Source organism: Macaca fascicularis, chromosome 1, assembly GCF_037993035.2.
Source record: "Macaca fascicularis isolate 582-1 chromosome 1, T2T-MFA8v1.1".
In the NCBI taxonomy this organism is placed as follows: Eukaryota; Metazoa; Chordata; class Mammalia; order Primates; family Cercopithecidae; genus Macaca; species Macaca fascicularis.
The window spans coordinates 232,380,888-232,399,400 of NC_088375.1; the positions used below are offsets into that span (position 1 = coordinate 232,380,888).

Consider the following 18,513-nt stretch of genomic DNA (forward strand, 5'->3'; position numbering starts at 1 on the left):
AGGCCCGTGGCCACACCCCCTTGCGACAAAGACCAATGGAAGCGGGCGTTGCTGGTCGCTAAGGAAACCCCCGGCGGCAAGATGGCGGCGGTTGGCGAGGGCACCCCGAGCTCCCGTGGGCCGCGCCGGGACCCGCCGAGGAGGCCGCCCCGGGACGGTAACGACTGCGGGCCACGGGGCAGGTCGCCGGCTGCCCTGGGCCCCGTTCGGGGTGCGATCGCTCTACGCCCTCAACCCCCAAATGCTCACCTCGGAAAGTGGAGGTCCAGGTGCCGCGGCGGAGCCGGGGCCGCCTCCGCGTCCCCCACTCCCACAGGACTCGCCGTGCGCCTCCCCGGGCCCGGCTCGCACCCTTCCCCGAGCCCTCCTGCCGCAGCAGGCCCAGCCCTGCAGGGGGTCGCCCCCGGCTTGCTCCCAGCAGGGAAGATCGGATTCCGGCCGCAGCCTCACAGCCAGCCGGACCTGGGGTTGCCTTGGGGATCCCGAAGCCGGGGATGTGGGGCCAGGGCAGGCGCAGGAGCAGCACGAAGCCTCCTGACTTCCTGGCCGGTGCTGTCCAGAAACGCTAGGTCGCGTTTCAAAAGCAGATTTTGCCTGTCACTCCCAGCACTTTGGGAGGCCGAGGCGGGCGGATCACCTGAAGTCAGGAGTTCGAGACCAGTCTGGCCAACATGGCGAAACCCCGTCTCTACTAAAAAAATACAAAAATTAGCCGAGCGTGGTGCCGCCTGTAGTTCCAGCTACTCAGGAGGCTGAGGCAGGAGAATCCCTTGAACCCAGGAAGCGGAGGTTGCAGTGAGCCGAGATCGCGCCACTGCATCCCAGCCTGGGCGACAGAGCAAGACTCCGTCTCAAAAAAAGAAAAAAAAAAAAAAAGCCGCTCTTGATAGGAACTGTTTCTAGAATCAAATAAACGGGTCTGGAATGAACTCAGAGCTCACACTAGTATCTTCAGGTAGAAGATTTGGGGCAGATACAGTAGCCTGTGGTAACCCCCTGCCCTCCTCCCCGACATTTTCCCATAAACCCTGCCCCCAAGATGTGCCCGAGGAGGAGCTGGTGGGGAGGGAGCCCTACCCATTCCAGGAACTGCGGGAGTTGGCGGGTGGCCGACCCAGCAACTGGGAAGAGTTAAAGCCGGCCAGGCCCTACTTAGGTTTGAGTGTGGATTTTGTCCCCAGGGATAGGAGACCACTGAAGGGTCACAGCAGGGGATGGGAGGGTCTGCTCCTCCCCTGTGTGCCTCACTGATGCTGCCGGCTCTGCCTTCCCCTGGCTCACTCATCTCCCGCAACAAGGCTCCCAACCTGTCCCTCACCACCTCCCGAGCACCTCTACTGTCTCAAGGACCTGCTCTTGTTTCAACCCAGCCCTCCTCTCACTGGGCCTGTCTTCTCTGCACCAAGTAGGTCCTCGTCCTTGTCACATAAACAAATGAGCAAATGGACGGCCCAACAGCCGACAGGAGAGCTCATGAGCCCCACAGGCCGCCTCTGGGCCGCTGAAGGTGATGTGTACCAACCCCTTGAAGTCCTCGAGGGAGCTGGACTCCCTCCTTCAACACTGGAGACCATCCCTCATCTCAGTGTCTGTGCTCACCTGTGTGTGTCTTCTCAATATTCAGGTTATGGTGTCTACGTATACCCAAATTCTTTCTTTCGATATGAAGGAGAATGGAAAGGAGGGAGGAAGCACGGTGAGAGGCCTCTGTGGTTTCTTCTTGCAGCTGCCACCCCACGGCTGATGAAGCTGGTTTCTCCCCGGGAGGCTGGGTGGGCAAGTGGCATTTCCTGTAGCTTTCGAGCCCACTGTACCCTGGTGCTTCCCTGGCTGCTGGGGGTAAGGCCGGATGGACGGGGAAACAGAGGCCTGGGAGACCCCCCTGGAGAGCCATCTTTAGCAAAGGAAGCTGCGACTTAGAAATTCTCCCTAGAGGTTGAGTTAATTTGTCTTTTCCAGAGTGAAAACTGGCTTTATGGTTTATTTCTGATTATAAGGAGAACCTACTCTTGTAGTAAGTCCAAGTAATAGAAGAAAGTGTAAAGTCAGGCCAAGCGCAGTGGCTCACACCTGTAATCCCAGTACTTTGGGAGGCCAAGATGGGTGGATCACTTGAGGTCAGGAGTTGCAGAACAGCCTGACCAGCAGGCTGAAACCCCGACCCTACTAAAAATACACTAGCTGGATATGGTAATGCACACCTCTAATCCCAGCTACTTGGCAGGCTGAGCCAGGAGAATCCCTTGAACACAGGAGGCAGGCGTTGCAGTGAGCTGAGGTTGCGCCACTGCACTCCAGCCTGGGTCACAGAGTGAGACTCCATCTCAAAACAAAACAAAAAACAAAGAAACCAAGTATAAAGTCAGTAACACCTGTACCCCCTCAACCCCAGGCAATGCCATGAACCTTCCATGGTGTGGACCTTCCCACCACTGTGCTCCTCTCACACAGTTTTGTATCTGCCCTCTGCCAGTTTTCGTTTCTTTTCTTTTTTGTTTTTGTTTTTGTTTTTTGAGACAGAGTTTTGCTCTTGTTGCCCAGGCTGGAGTGCAGTGGTGCCATCTCGGTTCACTGCAACCTCCAGCTACCAGGTTTAAGCGATTCTCCTGCTTCAGCCTCCCGAGTAGCTGGGATTACAGGCACCTGCCACCACGCCCAGCTAATTTTTGTGTTTTTAGTAGAGATGCAGTTTTGCCATGTTGGCCAGACTAGTCTCAAACTCCTGACCTCAGGTGAGCCACCCACCTTGACCTCCCAAAGTGATGGCATTACAGGCGTGAGCCACTGTGCCCAGCCACTCTGCCCAGTTTTCTTTCTTTCTTTCTTTTTTTTGAGACAATCTCGCTCTGTCACCCAAGCTAGAGTGTAGTAGCTCGATCTCGGCTCACTGCAACCTCCGTCTCCCGGGTTTAAGCAATTCTCCTGCCTCAGCCTCCCAAGTAGTTGGGACTACAGGCGCCCGCCACCTCGCCCAGCTAATTTTTTGTATTTTCAGTAGAGACAGGGTTTCATGGTGTTAGCCAGGATGGTCTCTATCTCCTGACCTTGTGATCCACCCATCTCAGCCTCCCAAAGTGCTGGGATTACAGGCGTGAGCCACCGCGCCCGGCCGACTTGTATTATTTTCTTTTTTTAAGTGGAGAAAGGGTTTCACCATGTTGGCCAGGCTGGTCTCAAACTCCTGACCTCAAGTGATCTGCCCACCTCAGCCTCTCAGAGTGCTGGGATTACAGGTGTGAGCCACGGCACCCGGCCACTCTGCCCAGTTTTCTCATGGGAGCTTGGTCTTCCGGGGTTTTGCTATATGAGCTATTTTTGTATCTATCAGTATTTTCTATATTTTTAAAACGTTTAACTTTTTTTTAGCGTTTTTGCTACGCAGATGCTTCTTCTGTAGGGTCCGATAGGAAAGATGCTTGTCCACCAGGCAGGCGCGAAGGCTCCTATCTGTGGCCGCTGTCAGAGCCTGGCCTGGGCAGGACGTTCCCCCTTTTAAAAGGTGCTCTTCTGGGGCGCTGTGTTCTGCAGACTCTCTGTCCTCACATTGACAGAAGCAGGGTGGTGGGAGTGTCCCCTCAGGAGGCTCAGAGATGAGGTCTCAACTGCACTTTTATTTGTTTATTTTTGATGCGGGGTCTTTCTCTGTCACCCAGGCTGGAGTGCGGTGGTGCAATCACGGCCCACTGCAGCCTCAACCTCCTGGCTCAAGTGATCCTCCCACCTCAGCCTCCTGAGCGGCTGGAACCACAAACACGCACCACCATACCCCGCTGATTTTTAACATTTTGTGTAGAGTCAGGGTCTCTCCACGCTGGTCGCCTGCACTTTGATTCCTCTGCTTGTTCTGGCTGAAGGCCCAGGTTGCTCAGGCATGTTTCGGCAGATGATTTTGAGAGCATTTTTTATTTTTAAATACATGTATCGCATGAGTGATGGAGCCAAACACAGGTTTTGAAGGCAAGCTCTCTGTTCTGAGAAACAGGCCCCACACTGCACAGGGTCGTTGCAGTCAACCCAACCGCTGTCTGACTTTACACAGCGATTTCTCCTGCCAGGTCATGGGAAGTTGTTATTTAAAGATGGCAGTTATTACGAGGGGGCGTTTGTGGACGGAGAGATCACGGGAGAAGGCCGCCGGCACTGGGCCTGGTCAGGTGAGCTCTAGCCGGGATGGCACATTCACTCCTTTCTCATAACCCGTTGGGCTCAGTTGGTCCCACGAGTCTAGACGCAGAAGGCATGACGTGTAGACGGGAACCTTTGTGCTGTGAGGAGCCTGGCCTACCCGGAAGGCCTGGGGACCTGACTGAGGCTCTGTGGTCACCACTGAGAGCAACTCAGGCTTCTGGAGACGCTTTTCTGGAATAAAGATTTATCTATCCCAAGTTACACTATTTCTTTTTTCTTTAAAGCTATTTCAGCCACATTGTATCCCTAGATGGGAAACCTCCTCTGGGGACTCCCGTGCTCGTTGCCAGAAGCTGTGTCTCCAGGAACCTCAGACCCTCATGCCAGAGGGGTCGGTGGGTTCTCAGTGGAGGTCTTTTCTCTCAGGTATTTTTTTTTTTTTTGAGACGGAGTCTCGCTCTGTTGCCCAGGCTGGAGTGTAGTGGCCGGATCTCAGCTCACTGCAAGCTCCGCCTCCCGGGTTTACGTCATTCTCCTGCCTCAGCCTCCCGAGTAGCTGGGACTACAGGCGCCCGCCACCTCGCCCAGCTAGTTTTTTGTATTTTTTAGTAGAGACGGGGTTTCACCGTGTTAGCCAGGATGGTCTCGATCTCCTGACCTCGTGATCCGCCCGTCTCGCCCTCCCAAAGTGCTGGGATTACAGGCTTGAGCCACCACACCCGGCCGGCTTTCAGTTTTTAAAGAGTCAGGGAAAAAGCTCATCCTTCACCCTGCAAACTCTTACCAGAGGGTCCTTTGCCCTCGGGTAGATGTCCGCAGAGAGTGTCTGCCTAGGGCTGTCTGCGTGCCCAGCTGCTGGGGAGACCAGACCTGCTTACCATGTTTTCTCTCATGAACCAGACTAAGTAGTACAATGGAGGCGGGGACATCCATTCTGGAGTGGTTCCTGCATCTCATGGGTCAGGGACAGAGAAGAGCCGACTGGGGCCGCAGCCCTGAACTGAACCTCCTGTCTCACCTCCTTCTTGTCCACACGCAGGGGACACCTTCTCTGGACAGTTTGTTCTGGGAGAGCCTCAAGGATACGGCGTCATGGAGTACAAAGCCGGCGGATGTTATGAAGGGGAGGTCTCCCATGGCATGCGGGAAGGTCTGGCGTCCACGGGAGCCGGGCGCTGTGAGGGGCGGGTGCTTTCAGGGCACGGGATCCTACGTCCACTTGGGTTCAGGAACCTCTGATGGGGCCTATCTGACTTCAGAGGGTGGGAAAGAAGGTAGGGGGCCCATGCTATCTTCTCCCCACCCCCAGACCGTGTCCTATGCCCTGCATACACCAGTATGCCCACCAGGTCCTGTGGCACTTCGTGCATCTCTGTTATCCGCTACTGCGGAATAGACGCCCATGGCTTCGGGGTTAAAATGGCCACTGCTTTATTAACTGCTCCTGATCCTGGAGTCAGTAGGTTGGCCTGGGCCCTGCAGGGAGGGGGCTTCTAGTCTGGTCTCATGGGGTTACTAAATGGCTATAGTCACAGCAACTCCGCCAGGCCTGAGGGTCCCTGAGATCCTCATAGGCCTGGGAAGCCCAGCTCCTTACCCAGGAGTCTTGGGCAGCTTGGCCACTTCCTCCACATTCTGTTGGCCCAAGCAAGTCAGGAGGCCAGACTCAAGCTAGGAGGGGGCTGTGCCCTGTCCCTCTACCCAGCCAAGCCAGACAGAGCACGGTCCACGGTCCCACAGCCAAAAGGCCACCTGCACCCGAGACAGGAGTCAAGCACATGATACTCTCCACCACAGATGGAGCTTCTTTTTCCAGTGTTTTTCTTATGTTAAGAATCTGAGGCCAGGCATAGTGGCTCATGCTTGTAATCCCAGCACTTTGGGAGGCTGAGGCAGTCGGATCACCTGAGGTCAGGAGTTTGAGACCAGCCTGGGCAAAATGGTGAAACTCTATCTCTACTAAAAATACAAAAATGGCTGGGCATGGTGGCACACGCCTGTAATCCCAGCTACTCAGGAGGCTGAGGCAGGAGAATCACTTGAACCTGGGAGGCAGAGGTTACAGTGAGCTGAGATCATGCCACTGCACTCCAGCCTGGCGACAGAGCGGGACTCCGTCTCAAAAACAAAGCAACAACAACAACAACAAAAAAGAATCAGAAATACTCTCAAATTTCTGAGTTGTCCAAAATCTGAAAATGCCACAGTTTACTGAACTCCCATCCTCTTGAGTTTCTCCTTGTTCAGGTGAAGCCCTGCCTCCCTCACTGTGAACTTGAAGTTTCTTATAAAAACAAACAACAGGCCCAAACCGCACCCGTCCTCACCCCAGCAGGACACAGAGCCTGTGCAGCCTCCAATGGCAGTCTGCAGGGTCCCTCAGCAGCACCTTTGAGAGCTGGACCCCAGGGCCATTTTTGCTGCCCTGTCGGCTGACCGACCTGTCCCAAAGCACATCTGCCCTTCCCATTCAGAGCCTCTCCGAGCTGTGCCAAGGCCCTGTGTAGCCAGGCCTGCAGGGTTTGTCATGCTCCTGGGGGGCCCTGAGCCCCATGCCTCCTAGACTTACCACTTTCCTCTACCTGCCCTCTGAGGAGCAGGGGTCAGATCCTTTCTCAGATGCAGGAGGAGGCACAAAGCCAAGTCTGTCTCTTGGTCCCTTCTCCAGGACACGGGTTTCTGGTGGACCGGGACGGACAAGTGTACCAGGGCTCCTTCCATGACAACAAGAGGCACGGCCCTGGGCAGATGCTCTTTAAGTGAGTATGAGTCTTGCAGGTGCTGCCCGGCGTATGACAGACACACAGGACAGGTGTGAGGCCATGTGGCCTGGGGGTGTAGACAAGACTGCCGTAGGACACCCCGGGCCTGTTCCGGCCCCTGCTGTCCACCTGCCACCGCTCCAGTGCCAAGTTGTTGGACCACATTCTGTGGTTTCGGTGTTGTTCTGTAATTTTCCCCTTATTGATTGAAATTGACCGATGGTGTGTTTAGTAGATAAAACATCACCCCTCCCATTAAAATACCTCCTGAGAAGGTCAGGCTGGCAGCAAGATGGCACCACAGGAGCTTCTCCAGGTCTAAATGAGGCTGGGGGTGCCCTCTGGCCAGCAGAGCCTCCCGCCTCCCAGGTGCTAGGCGTCTTCAGCCCGTGTGGAAATTCCCACGGCGGAGTCTCAGCCTCACTGGCTGTGGAGACTGCAGCCCCCTCCTGTTGCCTCTCCGTGTCATTTCCCATTTTGAGTGGCGGAGGCTAAGCGTGTTCCGAGCAGGCCTGCCATCTAGGGTGGGGGTGGGCGGACGTGTCCCCGCCGCCTGTCGTCGGCCCCCAGCCGGCCCTGGCGAGGCAGGAGCTCTCGGGGCCATCTGCTCGGGCCTATTTTTGCCTCCGTCCTGCGGTGCCTGCGGAGCCCGGTGGGAGGAGCCGGGCTGAGTCACTGCCACCACCTGGCTCCCCCTGCTGAGAGTGGACTCTGTGCGTGTGTCCCCCAGGAACGGTGACAAGTACGATGGCGACTGGGTCCGGGACCAGCGTCAGGGACACGGGGTGCTGCGCCGCGCCGATGGCTCCACCTACGAGGTACCCAGGGGTGCAGAGCACCTGCTGCCCAGAGGGTGCGGGCCTCGCGGGGGTGGGGCGCGTGGGGTGTGTGGGGAGCCTCACCCTGGCAGCTTCTCCAAGTTCCAGGCCCTGCAATTCCCTTATCCCGCGTGGGAAGATAAGTTTCCCTCTCCCCTCACAGTTCCCTGTCGGGAAAAGAGAAAAACAAACAGGAGCGTATTCATATGTGTGCCTTGTATGTACTCGAGAGGTACGTGGAGAGGCAGGGAAGCTCACAGGCGTGTGCCTTGTATGTGCTCGGGAGGTACGTGGAGAGGCGGGGAAGCTCACAGGCGTGTGCCTTGTATGTACTCGGGAGGTACGTGGAGAGGCGGGGAAGCTCACAGGCGGCCCTCGCCTTTGACTTAAATCCCATCTTCAGCCAAACCAAAGGAAGAAGGGTGTTGGGGGCCAGTCATGGGATAAGGCTTGTGGTGCAGCTAAGGCAGGGCCTTCTCCACCTACAGGAGCCTTTGCGCCTGGGTGACCTGGGGCCTTTCTCTTCCTGGTACAGAGAGGACAGACCCTTACCAGTGGAGTTTCCTTTACGGATGCAAATTTTTCTTACAAAAGGGAAACTTGTACTCTGTTTTCAGAGCTTCTCCTGTGTCTGCAGTTTCTCAAAATAATCAGCTCAAAATAGTGCTGATGCCAAAGAGGCAGATTTTGAGGTGGTACATTCTGGTCTGTGACAGGCCCTACAAGGCAGGGACCAGGATTGTTCTTGGGGGCATGGGGCAGCGGCCCCACGAGTACAGAGAGCAAATTTCAGGATGTTTGGAGGAGAGGACGCCAGACTTGTTGACAGGCTGGATGTGTGGGCAAAGGCAAGAGAAGAGTCAAGGTTGGCACCTGAGCTTTCGGTCTCAGCGTTGAATGGACAGTGGGGCCTGGTTCAGGACGCAGTCAGGAGGTAGAAGCAACACCCATCACTCCAGTGGGGAAAATGTACTGAAAGAGTCACTAACAAGGACGAGGCAGCTAGCTACCAAAAAGGGCAAGAGAAGGAATACCAGCATCGCAATGTCAGGAGGGGTCCCGGAGACAGAGCCTCTGCAGTGGAGTCTAAGAGTGGCGTGGTTGTTGCTTGGGCTGGGCTGCAGGCCTGAGCCCCTGGCTGGTGGGAAGGGGAGGCCGCTGGTCCACAGCCTGGGGGAGCTTCACAGTTAACCAAGCCATCCCCCATGCTGGCCGTGAGACACCAGCCCAATCGAGGGCCTCAGGAGCCCAGGTGCTGCTGTGTGAGGCTGTCACAGCCATGAGGATGACCATGACTGCAAGGGCTGTGAGGGGTCCCCTGAGCGTCCAGCAGCACTAACAGGAAGAAACCACACGTGCGGGTCTCTCAATGCAGCACAAGTCACAGCCAATCAGGACTGCCACGGCCGTGGAGAGTAGTCCCTCGTTCCCTAGAGCCTTGGGGCTGCTTTGATGAGAAACGCAACATTTAATTGTGTGGGTCGCAGAATTACAATGTCAGTTGAATTCCCTTCCTTACCAAGATTCTCGTGTGAAAGTTGGAGCAGTGGTTGGAGTGAATAGTCCCTCGAACTGGGAGGAAGCCAGCACCCTCCTGAGACTCAGACCTCAACAGAGAGGGTGTGGCTGCCAGCCCAGGTGGTAGAGAGCTTTTCTAGGGTGCCAGGGGCCAGAGCTGCTTCTCAGGAAACTCCCACTGAGGTGCAGGAGACACTTGCCAGAGACCAGACACTGTGGGGTTTTCCACAGGCCACTGGCCCCGGCCATAGGAGTTAAAGTGGAAACACAGCTTCCCGTAGTCCCGCCTTGTTCTCTGTTGACAAAACCTGGCATTGCACTTGCTGGCAAAGGAGAAACATTGACAGGGTCCACTTCCCGTCAGGGACAAGTGGGCAAGGAAAGGGGATGCTGGGAACTGAGAGGTGGTGGGTTGGCAATTGGCATGGGGCCACATGGTGATGAAGGAGATGGGGTGGGGATGGGAGCCTCATCCTGGCTGGCACAGCTGTCCGCTCCGCAGCAAGGCCTCAGAGGTGGTCAGATGTGGGGCCCCTGGAAGGGTGGTCAGGTGGGAGGTGCAGCGTGGCTCCCCTCCAAATGCATGTCCACCCTCCCTGCTCTTGAAACAGAGCATCCTGCTTGGGTAAAAGTGCCATCCATGCCCACTCCAGGGACTGCCAGCCCTGCTCAGGGCAGTTGGCCATTGGCAGGGTCCTTGCTGGACCCTGGGAGTCCATGTCAGCCTCGTTGCTGCCCCTGCTGGCCTGGGCTGGTGCTGCGGGTTCTCACCTGAGCCATATGCAGGAGATACGGCACCCAAGCCACGGCTCTGCCTCTTCTCCCCCGGGACGTGTGTCCATCCTGCTGGACCAGACTTCACTGCGTGCTGGGGCAGCCATCACTCCCTTGTCTTCGCTCTCCAGAACGGCTGTGAGAGAGTGCGGCCAAAGGAGTCCCTGGGCAGAATTCTCTTCTCCTCACCCGCTTCCACCCCAGCACACCCGGGCCCCCAGCCCACTGCCACCATGACGATTCCCTCGCCTTGCAGGGTTGGGGCAAAGCTGGGGCCGGCGCTGGTGCACAGCTCTGGAGCTTGGGCTCGGGTGTGTGGTTTCACTTCCTGGATGCGAGGCGCTGCTGTCAGCCTTTTGGTGCGTTGGCTCGTGGTCCCCACCAGTCCGTGCAGGGTGCAGGTGAGGAAGCTGAGGTGCAAGGACAGCAGGCTCCCTTACCAGGCAGTGGCAGTGCGGCCCTGGGGACCCCCCGCCACTCACCCAACCCTCACGTTCCCCGAGATTCAGGAGGACCTGCTCAGGGCCTGTCTCATGGCCCAGGGACACAGGTGCTGCCTGCTGCCAGACAGCACTGTCCACTCCGGCCTGGGCTGGGCAAGAAGCAGCTCCTGTTCTTCCAGAGGACCATGGACAGCTTCGTCCTCCCCACCCCCACTCCCAGCACAGCCCTGTCCCCAGAGGCTCTTCCGTCCCACAGGTCCCCTGGCTGCCACACAGGTGCCAACTCGGGTCCACGCTGCTTGCTGGTCACCAGCACCCTGGGCCGAAAGAGAGGACCAGGCGAGGGATGGTGCCCTCCCTCCTGGGCTGATGGCAGCAGGGTGCTCAGCGCATCCACCAGGGGGCGGCCCAGCCCTGTCCCGGCACCGCACTGGCCTCCCCGGGAGCTCCGAGCTTATTCCCAGGCCATAGTTTGGACAGGCGAGCGTGGCCTGGGATGGCCACTGGGCCCAGGGGCTGGCTGGGTACTCCTGAGAGCCAGGCCCCCGAGCCGCCTCCCGGCCTTTCTGCTTGGGATGGTTTTTCCCCTTGGCGCTAAAGCCTTGAATTCTGCGGACAGTTTTGCAGAGGATTTCTATGAGAGTCTTGGTGCAAAACCCTTAAAGTGACCTACATTCCCGGGGGCTATAATATGACCTCTGCACTCCCTCTGCCGTCCAGGCCCAGAGGACTGGGACACCTGGGCAGGCCCTGGGACTGCCTGCCGACCAAGGCCCACACACCCTCACCAGGCAGGCCTGTGGCCTGAGCCCCGTGGGGACACTGCTGTGTGCTGGTGCTCGCTGCCCTGTGGGGTCCCCTGGGCATTGTCCCCGGTGGCAGCAGTCCCCTGGCCTTGTCCACACCACTAACACCTGCAGGCACACACAGACCGTGGCCAGTGAGCTGCCCGCTCCTCCAGCGCCTTCTCTGGGCATTGCTCCTGCCCAGACCAACGTAGACGCTACAAACAGAGAAGGGCGCCAGAGGCCAAGAGGACAGGCTGGGCCCCCATGCCCTCAGGTCAGGACTGGGCCGGGGCCGCCTCCCACACAGCACAGCCATGGCTGCCAGACTGCACTTCAGAGGCAGGAGGTCTTCACATGGCTGTGTGTGCAAGAAAACATTACCAGGTCTGTCCCTTGGACTCTGGTTAATGAGGAGAAGCAAGGCGCTCTCGGCTCAGCTGCTCAGTTCTCTGTGTCTCAGTGCTGGACCCTCTGGTCACAGTGCCTCTCCTCCACCTTTATCCTGGAGAGTAAATGGCGTCCACCCGGAGAGGCAGCAGCCGCCAGAGATGGGAGTCACTCCGCATATCCTGAGGGCTGTCCAGAGGGAGGGGACAGCTGTTCCTTGTGGTGTCATTAGTCAAATATTTAGCCTGCTTTAAAAAACGTTTTGTTGGCTAGGCATGGTGGCTCACACCTGTACTTTCAGCACTTTGGGAGGCCAAGGTGGGAGGATTACTTGAGCCCAGGAGTTCAAGACCAGCCTGGGCAACACAGGGAGACCCTGTCTCTACAAAAGAAGTTTTTAAAAATACGAAATTAGACTGGGCGCGATGGCACACACCTGTGGCCCCAGCTACTCAGGAGGCTGAGGCGGGAGGATGGCTTGAACCTGGGAGGCAGAGGTTGTAGTGAGCTGAGATCATGCCCACTGCACTCAAGCCTGGGCAACAGAGCAAGACCCTGTCTCAAAAAAATAAAAAACCAAAACACCAACCATTCTGTCATGGTAAAATCCATATAGTATAAAACGTAGCATCTTAACTACTTTTTGTTCTGTGGAGGCGAGGTCTCACTGTGTCACCCAGGCTCATCTCCAACTCCTGGGCTCTAACACTTCTGCCTTGGCCCCCAGAGGGCTGGGATTTCAGGCATGAGCCACTGCACTGGGCCATAGCCGTTTTTAAGCATGCAGTGGAGTGGCAGGAGGCACGTGTACATTTTGTGCAGCCACAACCACATCCACCTCCAGAACTTTGTCACCTTCCCACCCGAACCTCCGTCCCCTTCCAACACGAACTCCCCACGCTCCCGCCCCTGGCGGCCACCGTTCCACTGTGTCTGTAGACCCTGCTGGTCTCGGGCCTCCTGTGAGTGGTGTCCTTTCATGCCAGGCTTGTTTCACCCAGCGCGGTGTCCTCAGATGCCTCCATGCTGGAGCCTGTGCCAGCCCCTCCTTCCTTCCTAAGGCTGAGGCGGGCTCCCCCGATGTGGACAGACATGCTTCTCTGCCCCTCTGTGGGTGGACTCTAGGGAGGCTTCCCCTCCTGGGTCCTGTGGGTGATGCTGCTGTGAATACGGCTGCACAGAGAACTCTTCGAGGCCCTGTGGGCCGCAGCCCCAGAAGTGAGACTGCTGCATTGGATGGTGATTCTGTTTTTAATTTTTGAGGAACCGCCATGCTGTTCTCCACAGCGGCCTCACCCTTTTACCTTCCCGCCCACGGTGCACACAGTTCTAGTTCCTCCGCAGCCTCACCAACACTGGTTATTTTCTGTTGTTTTTGTAAAAGGTTACCCTAATGAGTATCAGCCCTCTTAACAATGACCACAATTGAGACGCAAGCCCACCCACTGTCAGCTGTGGCCAGCACTGCGCACCCGGTCTTCCCCTCTTTGACGCTTCTTGGTGACTGTGTTCTCCCCCAGTCCTGGCCACCAGCCACCCCCATCCGGGAGCACCTGCCCCTCACCATGTTGGTGCTGCAAGACTTTGTGGAGTGCCTTTGTGCACAGGAGTTTGGGCCCTTTCGTTTCTTCCCTGGGAGCTTAAGCCTCGAGGCCACGAGGCAGACGCCAGGCCCTTCTTGGACACTGAGTTGCCTCTGAGAACTGCCCTGCCCCTCCAGCCACACCCCAACCAGCGCCGGCTGTTTGTTTTAGAGATCATTTTATGTTCTGAAAAGACAAGAAAGTGGTGAGTCCTTCTCTCTCTCCTGGCCTTCGCCTCTGCCCACATCAGAGCATGCCCTTGGCACCTCCTACGTCAGCTCTGATCCATCTATAGTAGGAGAAACTCCAGGAAACATCGGCTGCTACCCAGGGCACCATGAGCTCGAGGTTGGCGAAGCCCTCCAGGAGACCTGTTCCCATCTCAATGGCAGGTATGTCTCCTGCAAACTGTGTCTCCTGCCTTGCAGCCAGTATTCCTTAATGCAGAGCTCTATGAAGAACCTTTTTTAAAAAATGCATTCTAGAAAAAATACATTCCTGAAAATATACGTGTTACAGCTTCTTCTGACGGAAAATAAGAACAGCGGATCCCAAAGCAGAGGAGGCTCCTCTTCCACAGGGACAGGAGCCACGCAGCTCAGGCCGGGCCCAAGCCACAGAGGTCCTGGGCCGCGAGCACCCCCACCAGCCTGCGACGCCTCGGCCATCTCCATCCCCCGCACTCCTGGTTTACGGCTTACTGCCTCAACCTCCCAGGACCCGAGGGCTTGGGCAGGCCCCACACATCCTCCGAACACCCTCGGTGGGAGCTGGACCAGAACTCGGAGCAGACAGATTGGAGGCCACACGTGTGTGTGCACATCAGAGGGTCTCCTACCCATGTTGGCAGCAGCGTGGGCCGCCAGGCGTCCCTGGCTGCGTCGGCTGTGCCATGAGTGTTGGCTGTCTCACACGCCGGCTTTCCCAGAGTCGCCACTGGGTGCCGAGCACCTGCTCACTGCACGGAGCAGGTGGCTCCTTCTGGGCAGCTTTGCCCGCCGCAGTCCCCCAGCCTCCTCTCCTCAGCTGGGCATGTGTGGGAATGCCCACCCGGGTCCTCCACGGGGCCTGCAGCCTCCACATTCGGGCCTACTGCCCTCAGACCCAGGGGTCATAGTCCAGGAAGCCTGGGCCAGTGGGGGTATCCTGACGTGCATGTAACACTGAGAACCATGTAAATAATTTGGGGCGTTTGAGCACGCATGGCCTTTGGGGAGTCTGGCCGGCTTGCCTCAGGTGGACCCCCCACCACCCTGGGGCAGAGGAGGGGGCTGGCTATCAGGACACCAGGGTTACACTAGGGCAGAGCCCATGTCCCCTCTGGAACTCCTCATAGTTCATACCTTAAAGCCCAGGCACTTGCGATGGGACCAGCGAGGTCAAATGCAGGACCCCTGGTCCTCACTGTTACCAGGAAGTGACACAGATGACCAGTCCTCAGAAACCGGAGCTAGCCCCACCCATCCCACCAAGGCACAGCAGCCCCTGGGCAGTCGCAGGGCCCAGGCAGGAGGGTCCGGCAGGCTCCTCACTCATAACATGGCCTGAGGGGGCTGGGCAGCTGGTCCTGGGAGCCCCCACCTGGTGCACCAGGCCGTGAACCTCAGCAAAGGCCCCGCCTGCTTCATACCCAAGATTTGGCAATTGTTGGGGGTTACTTTCTCCAGACCACAACACCCTGAAGGCCGACACTGGGGAAGGCTGGAGCCCCCGCTCTTCACCCCCACCTCCTGGGGCTGTCAAACCCCAAGGAGCACCAGACCCAGGATCCCCCAGGAGGGCCGGAGGCAGGAAGTGCCTCGTGGTGCCAGGGGAGGGTGGACGCCTGACTATGGCCTGAAAACAGAGGGAGTTGCTTCCAATAAAGCACGGAAAGAAAACAGCATGAATGGACCAGAAGTGCTTCCCAGAGTGAGAAAGGAGAGCGCTCACAGTCTCTTCCACTCCAGGCTGCTTGGAGTAGGCCAGCGCTAAATCAGTGCCCGCACCAGCCAAGCCGTCGGAGCTCATCGACTGTCAAGGAAGGTGTGAGCCTTTGGCCAAGTGGTGCTGGGAGCTGGGGAGAGCTGAGCACTGCCCGGGGCCTCCTGAGTGCTCTGCCACCTGGCAGAGCAGGGCAGGGAAAGGAGGGCCCCTGACAGAAAACACCCTTATGGTCCTGGGGTCACCTTTGTGACCGAGGGGGAACGTATGTGTGTCACCATCATCCTGCACGACCGCTTCCTGACTTTGGAACCACTGTTTGCCTCTTTATTTTGGGTGTGGACCTGGACCCCAAGAAGCCCTTCCCCAAAGGTCATGTGACCATCACCACCTTCCTGTGTCCTACACCATACACCTGTGCTCACCTGGGTGCCAGGCAGTGGCCCGGCAGGGAGGAGGAGGGAGAGCAGGTGGTGGCGTGCCCATTCCTCTGTCCCGGCCTCTCTGTGACTGAGGCCCTGCACATAGCTCTCCACACTGGGCATTGCCCTGGGCTGTGCCTGGGTGCTCCCTGAGGCCCAGGCGGGAGGCGGCTGCTCCAGAACTTTCTTTTTTTTTTTTTTTTTTTGAGACAGAGTCTTGCTCTGTCGCCCAGGCTGGGGTGCAGTGGCCGGATCTCAGCTCACTGCAAGCTCCGCCTCCCGGGTTTAGACCATTCTCCTGCCTCAGCCTCCCGAGTAGCTGGGACTACAGGCGCCCGCCACCTCGCCCGGCTAGTTTTTTGTATTTTTTAGTAGAGATGGGGTTTCACCGTGTTAGCCAGGATGGTCTCGATCTCCTGACCTCGTGATCCGCCCGTCTCGGCCTCCCAAAGTGCTGGGATTACAGGCTTGAGCCACCGCGCCCGGCCTGCTCCAGAACTTTCAATGCCCCAGTCTGTGCCGTCAGCAAGGGGATCAGGAGCCTCCCCTGCACCCTATTTAATAAGCACCTGCTCATTCCTGCTTGGGGTGCATGCAACAGAAACCGAATTGTCAAAGGTGAGATTGATAACATGAATTAGACAAGACCATGCTATTGAATCCGTTGCATTGATCACTCAGATGTGCTTGGACTGATCAAGTGCTGCATGAAAGCTTGCCCGGCTCAGCCCTCCCACCCGGACACCAGCGGTGGGCACCGAGGATGCTGAGCCCGGACCTGATTGCTGAGCACCCAGGGAGGGGGATGCCAGGCAGGCTCGTGCCACATATGTGAGCCGCAGCCCCAGACCAGCCATGGCTGAAGTCACTCACCCCAAAGGTGGGCTCTGCACCTCTGCGTTTCTCATGACCTGAGTGTGTCTGGCTTCCCCTGCCCAGCCGTGGCCTCACTGGGTACTCACCCTGGACACTATATGGCAGCTGGTGCTGGCCCTGCCCCACAGCTCCACCTTCCTCCTCCTGAAAGCCCAGGGCACCTTCCAGAGGCCAAGCAGGTGGAACGGGGCAGAGACCAGACATCACTATTCTCATTACTGACGGTGACAGGGGCCCGGGACGCCCTGAAGAGCCCTCAGCTGTGCGCTGACCTTGCGCCTCTCCCCATCCAGCGTGAATGAGATGAGAGAGAGAGGACAATGGTCCCAGGAAGGGACCCTCAAGAAATGCCAGTCAAATGCAGTGGACTCTCACCCAGTTTGGTGGGAACGCCTGAAGTCACAGGACAGAGAGCTGAGGGGGCAAGGCTGAGGGGAGGTGCTGTGTGCGTGCCAGGGCGCCCACGGCCTCCGACAGGCCTTGGCCTCCAGGCACGCCGTGCAGCAGCAGTCAGGACAGCCCATGGACTCTGCGCCAGTGCTTGGTATCTGAACCCCAGAAGCGCTCTCACCTGACCCCACATGCGATCAGCTCTGGGACTCCCATCCACTGTAGCTGCCAGTGTGGGTGGTGCTTGCCCAGGGCCCAGGTGGCACAGTCAACCGGACTCTGATCTTCAGGGCAACTGTCTGGCCAATAGGGTGATGTCAGTGGTGCGCTCAGCTTGGAACATTGCAGGAATGCAGCTGGGTGGGTGCTGGCTGGGATCTTGGGGTCTGGGTGCTAGAAGGACAAGAGCCCCAGGAGCAAGGGCCCTGTCCAGACAGCAGCCGGGCCTCTGCCCACCTGGCACCCCCAGCTGGCTGCCAAGCCTCTCCTGAAGCTGAGAGCTGCCTTTTTGCTGCCTCTGGGCAACCACGTGGGCTGCCAGTTGTCTCGGATCGGATAGAAGCCCCCTGCCTGGAGGCGTGAGCCGTGCTCCTGGCCCGCCGCTGAGTGGCCCCCACCCTGCCCTGCCCCCAGCTGATGGCCTGGACCCGGAGGCTTCTCTTCAGCCACTCTGCAAATGCGATCCACACCACTCCCCGCCCCCCGCCAGCCCCTCATGCACGTGGCTCTCCCTGGCCTTTGGGGCAATCCAGTGGCCTTCAGGGCTGTCTGCAGAGGCCTTGTCTCCCTGCGGCCGGAGAGAACTCCGGCACCATCCACTTCTCCCTGATCTGCTGCACTCCTCAGCCCTGGCCCTCGGCCCTCCTTGTCTCTTCCCACGCATCCCAGGGCCCAGGATCCGTGGAGAGGCCCTGGGAAGGCACACACTGCGCCCTGCAGACCTGCCGCGGCTGCCTCGGGGTTCCCCTGGGAAAGGCACCCAGGGAGGGCCAGGCAGGGAAGCAGGAGCCCGCTTGGCTCCTGCCGAAGAGTGAACAGAAGCAAAACGTGCCTTTGGTTAATTTTTCTTCTAATAGAAGTAATTGAGAGTCAAATGAAATACCGTTGACATTTTCCGTGAAAATAATCACCCTGCTATTTCACATGATTTTCCCTGGCTTTGTTGTATGACTTGGAAACCAGGCTTGTTATGAAGGAGGCAGAGTTGGGGTGTGCAGCGAACAGGCGTTTCTCCCAAGCGCACGGGCACGTTTTTTCAAACTGTGTTTTTTAATTGGCCTCTTCATGTACAAATGAGCAGTGTAACGGACAAGCAGGGCACCTTAATCCCAGCGCCACAGTCGGCCAGTTTGCAGGTTCAGGCCTCCTTTATGATACATGCCACAGATGCAGTGTCTTTGTATTAAAAGGATTTTTGTGCTGAAATGTGCCCGTTCGAGGTTTTGTTTGCATTTTATATACTGTGCCATTGTTCCCATACCTCCTGGCATCGTTAAAATTCAAAGGGGAGTATATTTTGCAAAGCAAATTGGATCGCATTCTAATGAAATATAGTTTCTCACCACCAAGGGACAGGCTGCAAGGACCCTCAAGACGATGTGGTTTTCTAGCAGCCTGTGGTCCTCGGGCCCCGCTGTAGCCCCAGGGAGCTGCAGTGCCGTGCGGGGACCCACACAAGACCCTTGGGAGCCACCAGCCTGA

General features: G+C 57.6%; 1 protein-coding gene across 4 annotated transcripts in view; it reads left to right on the forward strand.

Annotated features, from left to right (window-relative positions):
* Window positions 1–60: 60 nt before the first annotated feature.
* The window catches only part of MORN1 (MORN repeat containing 1), a 72,429-nt gene continuing 53,976 nt past the window's right edge, over window positions 61–18,513 (forward strand). The window contains exons 1-6 of one of the 4 annotated variants that reach the window (XM_005545012.4): window positions 61–157; window positions 1,625–1,696; window positions 4,056–4,154; window positions 5,168–5,278; window positions 6,797–6,887; window positions 7,621–7,708. In XM_005545012.4, the coding sequence (XP_005545069.3) occupies window positions 82–157; window positions 1,625–1,696; window positions 4,056–4,154; window positions 5,168–5,278; window positions 6,797–6,887; window positions 7,621–7,708 (537 nt within the window). In that variant the 5' untranslated portion in view covers window positions 61–81. Of the gene's footprint in view, window positions 158–1,257; window positions 1,697–4,055; window positions 4,155–5,167; window positions 5,279–6,796; window positions 6,888–7,620; window positions 7,709–18,513 lie in introns of those variants that run through there. The other 3 variants (XM_005545013.5, XM_065531066.1, XM_045388219.3) reach the window with 3 other exon arrangements.